The sequence below is a fragment of the Atta colombica genome, unplaced genomic scaffold (genome assembly GCF_001594045.1).
Source record: "Atta colombica isolate Treedump-2 unplaced genomic scaffold, Acol1.0 scaffold86, whole genome shotgun sequence".
Classification (NCBI taxonomy): domain Eukaryota; kingdom Metazoa; phylum Arthropoda; class Insecta; order Hymenoptera; family Formicidae; genus Atta; species Atta colombica.
The window spans coordinates 418,255-425,861 of NW_017259579.1; the positions used below are offsets into that span (position 1 = coordinate 418,255).

Below are 7,607 nucleotides of genomic sequence, written 5' to 3' on the forward strand. Positions count from 1 at the left end.
TAGAAAGAATATGCATTGGCATTGGTAAATCTTCTAAACAAATCACTGAAAGATAAGGAAGTATTTCTGCATTGTGCTACTTTAATATGGTTGCTTAGTCAGAATGAAGATTACGCAAAGGTAAAGCTTAAATTAAGCAAAGAATAATTTCTAAATTCTTAAATTTTATAGTATTCATCATCTTGTATCTTATATATATTTTTATATTCTTAACCCTCAACTACATGTTTTAAACTATTTTAGAGTCTCAATTTACATGTCTGGGTCCAAGTCAATCGGTATTTCTAAATTATCTGCTCTGTAATTATCACAAATTCTCAATGGAAAAAATATATTTTTTAAATGAAATGCTAGAATGTACAGAATCGAAATATCAAAACATAAAAAGATTGATAGTTGAAAAAATTATGCTAAAAAATATTTTTAAAAATTTGTGAAAAGTGCAATAGATTTTTTCCCAAAAATCATATCTATAATAAAAATCATATCTATGAAAAATATCAAATAAAAATAAGTATATTTTGAAAATGTGAACTCAAGAAAGAAAAAACACATTATATTGATTCATTTCAAAAAGTATAATTATTTGCACGAGTGGAACAGAGACATTTTTATACATGCTCTGAACAATGATATCGTAGGTAGGTTGAGTATTTTCTTCTTTAAAAATGTAATGAAAAATATTTTATATCAAATATAATGATTTCGACATTGTTTATTCACGATTTTATAAATCTGAGAAAATAGAACGATCGTTTACCAAGATGTCTCTTTCACAAAAATACTTTTTTGACAATGAATATGTTTTAATTTTAAGAAGAGAACACGAATATACTAATAAACAGGCACTTCTAAAAACAAATTTTCATTTTCGGCAAAATTCTGTCGAATTTACATTTGATGGGTCCAAGTCACTTCAACTCTGCAATATTAACTGTACAAAAATAGCAGCCGACTAAAATTAAAATTTTCACCCTGGTCCAAATGGCCCACTTATGTAGTTGAGGGTTACATTTTTTCGTCTCAAATTCTTTAAGCCTTTTAATAATTTTTTAATTTTTGGATAATTTTTTGTATAGCTTTACTCTTTAACTTTTTCCTGTTTTTATATATTTTTCGATATTTTTTCAGGCTATAACAATGTGTCCACAAATAAATTATCTAATGAAAAATATTCAACAAAAAGTTTTGAAGGATGTCGTAGTGCTAAAATTCCAAAAATTTAAGGACCCAGAGAAATTATATCCCAATTGTGAACCTGATCGAAATAATTTAGCAATGGAGAAACCACGTCTGTTTACCGACATGAGTATTGCCGTTACAGCTATTGTTAAAAGAATTTGCACATAATATATCAAAGTTGATAAATTATATATATATTTGTTACATTAAAAAAATTCTGTTTGCATAGTATCGGTCTGAATGTTGATCAATGTAGTAGATTTAAATCGTAAAAATGTAAGCGTTAAGGCTACAAATCTGAACTTTTTAAAAAGATAATTAAAAAATGCGAGGACTAGAAATAAATGTTTCGAAAAGTACTTATACATATTTGTAACAATTTTAAAATATGACAGTAAGATATTTTTTAAATATGATAAAACTACAAATGAAGAAGCTGACAATATCAAATAAAATCACAAAAATCAAGAGACAATTAAGTTTTCATTCTATTTTAATAACCGACTCATTTCTAAAAATGTGATAGAACGATGACAACTCGATTGATTATATATTATATGTAGTATAGTACAATAAGATATAAATGTAATTTTTATTTACACAGTAAATTATTTACTCACAAATAAAATTATATATAATAATAAGATGATGATGATGATGATGATGATGATGATGATGATGATGATGATGATGATGATGATGATGATGATGATGATGATGATGATGATGATGATGATGATGATGATGATGATGATGATGATGATGATGATGATGATGACGATGACGATGATGATGATGATGATGATGAAGAATTATAATTATATAATAATGATAAAACCGTAATTAGCAACAGCAGCAGTAGATTCTAGTAACGAGTGCTTTCTAGCAATGAAACACAATACACTATATGACACAGTAATACAGAGTGTCGACTTATAACTGAAACATTGGTTGCGTTCAAAATTAATTAGTAGAAATTAATTAGTGCTTAGTGATTTTTTAATGATTGATTTCTACACTTAGATTCAGCGAAAAACTAAAGCAAGAATCAATCATATTAAAGAATCATTCAACACTAATTAATTTTTTTTTGCTGAACGCATCCATTGCTTAGCTTTTTTATTTCACCACCAGAATGAAATAAAGAAAAAGATTTCATATCATCTACATCCAAATATAATCTTAAACTTACAACATCTCTTATTGAAATATTACTTCTAGGAAATTAAATGGTAATGAAACATAAAAATTTGACATTTATGAAGTGATATAAATTGACACAATATCTTAACTGTATGTTTGTGTCACAATTGAAAAGGAAGCGCACCCTGTGTTATACAGTGTCACTTGTAAACATTGTTGGAAAGCATTCAATGATGGTAGTTAGTCGTAGCGGTAGCAATAATTGTATTTTCTTGACTTAATTATCATGTACAGACTTCAGTTCTTTGATCTGCTTAATCAGATATGCCTTCTCGTCATTGAACTGCTCGTCCTCAGAACGATCTGTGTGGAAGCGCGTCAGGAACTCTATCAGCTTCTCCTGATTGCGGAGCAATATATCTAGAATAGGTTTTGGTTTGTTGGGATTCGCCACAAATACCTAGACATAATCAGAAGAGATGAATAAAAATAATAATAGGGCTGTGGGAGTTTGCGCAGAACTCAATGCGCAGACTTAATAAAACTAGTTATTTTTATTTAGTTTAACGACATTAATGTTAATAATTGATACTTGTATAACTCAAATAATCATACATTTTGATTCCGAAGGAATGAAATTCGTTTTAATCTATCTTCTCTCTTTCGGTAAAATCATTTTTTACGTATTTTTTTTAAATGACTTAAACTTAAGAAAAAATGAATTTTATAAATTTGAGAAAAAATGAATTTTATACTGTAATATATAAATCAAGTATTGAAAAACTTAGATATATGAATTAAAAAACTTAGATATATGAAAATGAAAGATATATGAATTTAATATTAATTGTGAATTGAAAATTCAAGTCAATATTGAGCATTATCATACCTTGAAAACATGAAAAGCCTCAAATTGTATATTGCGAGACTTTTCCTTCAGCATGTTCATCATCAATTTTAAATTATCTGGATTTGATATATATCGTGTCATAACCTATAACAATTTTAACATGAGAACTAATTTTAATAACAGATTGCTACTATTTATCAATAGTTTCTCATAAACGCAATGAAAGCATTAAGATTTCAGGTCGTCAGGAAGTGTTGAACAAAAATTTTTACTTGTATTCTTATTACTATAGATATTGCAATATATTTCTAATTATCAATAGTTGATTATTCTACTAACAACTTTTGACAAAAAATATAAATACAAATGATATATCTTAACTCTAGCTCGCCATCTTAAGAGACAATGTATCGTATGCAATTTTTCACACATTGCTATAACTTTTTTCTAATATAATTTGAAAAATCTTATTTTAGACCGTACATGTGAGAACACAATTAATAAAAATTAAATGCCTATAACGATCGAAGCTGGATTTTTAATTCAATGTGAATTATTTAAGTATTAAAGAATTATTTACACACACACACACACACACACACACACACACACACACACACACATACACAATATATATACATACATATATACCACATTTGTAGTCATTTGAACAATAAATTGAAGACGTAGAATCCAGCTTGAGGAAAAAATTTTAAATTATCAAAATAAAACGGCTAAAATGTAAAACTAAGAAGTCAAGTTTATTATTCGTGTTATATTGAATTGTTCGGAAAGTTCGTGCCGATTTTGAAGGAAAATTGAAACGCAGAAGATTTAAATTTTTAATTTCATTTATTAAATTTAAATCTTTTGCGGCATGAACTTTCCGGACACCTCAATACAATATTATATGTTTATTACATATTGTGGAACAATTATAAATACATACAAACGTTTCAATTTTTTTACATCGGATCATCATCAATGTAATAAAATTATCACCGACATTACATTACATTTAAAAATTGAGATTACATTGAGACTCTTATACTCCGAACGCAAACAATTATCATAATTAGAGCGAATTTTTTATAGAGATTTTGTATTTTGTGGTAAATATCGGTGTAACATTAGATATGATGGATGAAAACTTTAATTATCCATAGATATGATAAGCCTGCAAACAATTTTTTTTTTAATTAATTTCAATGTGAGAGTAGCAGCACGAAAGTTCAACGAAGGAACCCATGTGTGGCTAGTTCGTTTTCGGTGTTCTGGATATCCTTTCATTTTTTATTAAATATATTTACCGGATTTCGGGTTGAATAAAAATAATGAATATGAGAAGGAGGCTAAATTTAATATTTACCGTTTTATGTAAAGACCCGCCAAATAAATCTGATTTCATCAAGATTGGACGTGAGGAAGTTAAACTTAACATTTACTATAAATACATAAAATTGTAGAATAAAAAAAATTAAGAATTTTGCTGGATTTTGCTCATACATTTGAAAATCAACAATAAGAAACAAAAGTAATGGACATAATAATCAGCTAGATTTTTAATGCTTAAATAATTTAATCTGAATTACTATATGTATACTATACTATGATATGATATTATTAAAAACGGTCGGCGCTTTTATGGAAGTTCGCGTGTTTGTTAAAATTTAATTGATTAAGAATAAGAAATTAATAATACGGTACTAATTTCATGATTTATTATTAGTTTCGTAGACATGTAGGTGTACAACTTTGCTTCCGCCGCTTTTTTTTCCGAAATTCGAGGCTTTATTGTAAAAAACTGGTTATACATTTATGATTCTAAGTATTGTCCATCGCTGGCCACTACTTTCTCCCATCTTTCGGGTAGCGTACGAATACCGCGTCGAAAAAATTGTTCATCTTTTGAGGCTATCCACGAATCGATCCAATTTTTTACTTCTTCATAAGACCGAAAAAAGTGCTGGTCAGCCAGGTCGTGTGCCATTGATCGAAACAAGTAATAGTCAGAGGGAGCAACGTCTGGAGAATACGGCGAGTGGGATAGGACTTCCCATTTCAACGTTTCCAAGTATGTCTTGACCACTTTCACAACATGGGGTCGAGCATTGTCATGCTGCAAAATCACTTTATAGTGTCTCTCGTTGTATTGCGGCCGTTTGTCTTTCAATGCTCGGCTCAAACGCATCAATTGCGTTCGATACCGATCGCCTGTGATTGTTTCAGTCGGTTTTAACAGTCATAATACACTACGCCGAGCTGGTTCCACCAAATACAGAGCATGACCTTGGAGCCGTGAATATTCGGTTTGGCCGTCGACGTGGAAGCATGGCCGGGAACTCTCCATGATTTTCTGCGCTTGGGATTATCGTAATGAACCCATTTTTCGTCCTCAATCACAATGCGATGCAGAATCCTTTCCGTCTTTGCCTTTCAAGCAGCTGTTCACAAGCAAACAAACGCCGTTCAACATCTCTCGGCTTCAATTCGTACGGCACCCAATTTCCTTGCTTCTGAATCATTCCCATGGCTTTGAGGCGTTTTGAAATGGCTTGTTGAGTCACTCCCAATGATCGTGCCAATTCTTCTTGATTTTGACACGAGTCTTGCTCAAGTAATGCCTCCAATTCTGCATCTTCGAAAACCTCTCTTCCACCGCTATGCCGGTCTTCGACGTCAAAATCACCGTTCTTGAAGCGTTGAAACCACGACACGTTCACTAATAGCGGCCTCACTATAAGTATTGAGAGCATTCGATGAGCCTCAGCCGCAGATTCTTCATATTGAAGCAAAAAATTAAAACCTCCCGCAAATGACGAGAATTTGGTAAACTGACATTTTCAATCGAGAATAACTTTATGATGCAGACACAAATCGACTAATGTTTCTATGGGGTTATGTTGACAGATGCCCAAGTTTATTGTATGATCTATTGTATGATCTATGATCTATTTATTTCGACCACCACTTACCGCTAAAGCCATCTATAGGAAAACGGCGGAAGCAAAGTTGTACACCTAATATGTACATATATTAAAAATTTAATAATACTCGATTTGTATTTAAAATTATGATTTTAATGTTATCATTCGAGTTTGATTATAGAGATGATAACTGCAGAGAAAACATTTTTCGGCAATATATAACATATTATAGCATTAAAAGTGTGCTTACTTATTACAGTATTTATATAATAAAAAATCACGAATTTAATAATGTATTAACGAAATATTTATATTAATAATCATAAATTTTTATTAATTGTCGATAACATCTTCATTCTTCAATTACGGGGCTTCGGGCCCATAATTGATAATCATGAAAATTTGTTCAGGGCCGACGGCTTAATAATATCTCGTCAGTGACTATACATATATTTACATACATATACCGTATTTATAGTCATTCGCGCCGAATTGTTTTTCCGAACTTATAAACGCAATTAAACTACTACTGTAATAATATCGTGAATTAAATTGACAAGCAATTTTAATAATTTGATGCTTCAGACATCATATTAAAAAGATATTAATGTGCTGAAAAACTATAAAAAAATTTATTGCGAAAATATTACTTCGGCCGAAGTCAAACTCGAATCTCTTGTACTTCGTACGAGCTAAATCTTTAGATTACTGAGGCCTTAGTAATATTCTTCGCAATAATCAATATATGTATGAAAATGTCATTCTTTCAGGCGAATATAAACATAATATAAACAATAAGAAGATATAAATAATAAAATTAATTTACAGTTTTTCAGCATATTAACATCTTTTTAATATGATGCCTGATTAATCATTGAATTATTAAAATTACTTGTCAATTTAATTCGCGTCAATTTAACTACTGTATTACTACAGTAGTTTAATTGTGTTTATAAGGCAAGAAAAAAATTCGGCGCGCTATTCGAATGACTATAAATATATATATATAAATATATATATATACAGAGTGTCCTAAAAAGATCGGGACATCTGAATATCTCGGAAAATAAAAATAAATTTTACAGAAAAGTGTTTCAGACAAAAGTTGTACATCACATCGATTTTTTAAAAATGGAACTTTATTTTTCAGATTTCAGAATCTAAGAGTTGGTGTCAAGAACTTTTCAAGTTATAAAGCTTGAAAGTTACACACTACCGCCGGCATTACGCAAGGTATTCGACTAATAGTTCAAACCTCTTGAATATTGTTCAAGACATGTCTTGGATAACATTTGTTAAGATCAAGATCATTTGAGATTGTTTCTCTTATTTCATTTTTATATAAATAATGAATTTTCAATACAAAAATGAAAATAAGATATGTGCCTATAACTCTGAAATACTTTTTTGTAAAACTTATATTTTTCGAAATATTCAGGTGTCCCAATCTTTTTGGGATATCCTGCATATGCAAATATATGTATATTATATATAGTGTATATATA

At 29.7% G+C, this 7,607-nt stretch overlaps 2 protein-coding genes across 6 annotated transcripts in view; one reads left to right on the forward strand and one right to left on the reverse strand.

The window, feature by feature from the left end:
- LOC108693038 (protein abnormal spindle) overlaps window positions 1-1,661 on the forward strand; it is a 10,914-nt gene extending 9,253 nt beyond the window's left edge. The window contains exons 9-10 of the mRNA XM_018201679.1: window positions 4-120; window positions 1,132-1,661. Of these exons, the coding sequence (XP_018057168.1) occupies window positions 4-120; window positions 1,132-1,350 (336 nt within the window). The 3' untranslated portion in view covers window positions 1,351-1,661. The remainder of the gene's footprint in view (window positions 1-3; window positions 121-1,131) is intronic.
- A 762-nt stretch (window positions 1,662-2,423) lies between these two features.
- The window catches only part of LOC108693042 (protein Mo25), a 15,080-nt gene continuing 9,896 nt past the window's right edge, over window positions 2,424-7,607 (reverse strand). For 3 of the 5 annotated variants that reach the window (XM_018201692.1, XM_018201691.1, XM_018201694.1), the window contains 2 exons: window positions 3,215-3,319; window positions 2,603-2,785 (listed from right to left, as the gene is read on the reverse strand). In XM_018201692.1, the coding sequence (XP_018057181.1) occupies window positions 2,603-2,785; window positions 3,215-3,319 (288 nt within the window). Of the gene's footprint in view, window positions 2,786-3,214; window positions 3,320-7,607 lie in introns of all 5 variants that reach the window. The other 2 variants (XM_018201695.1, XM_018201693.1) reach the window with 2 other exon arrangements.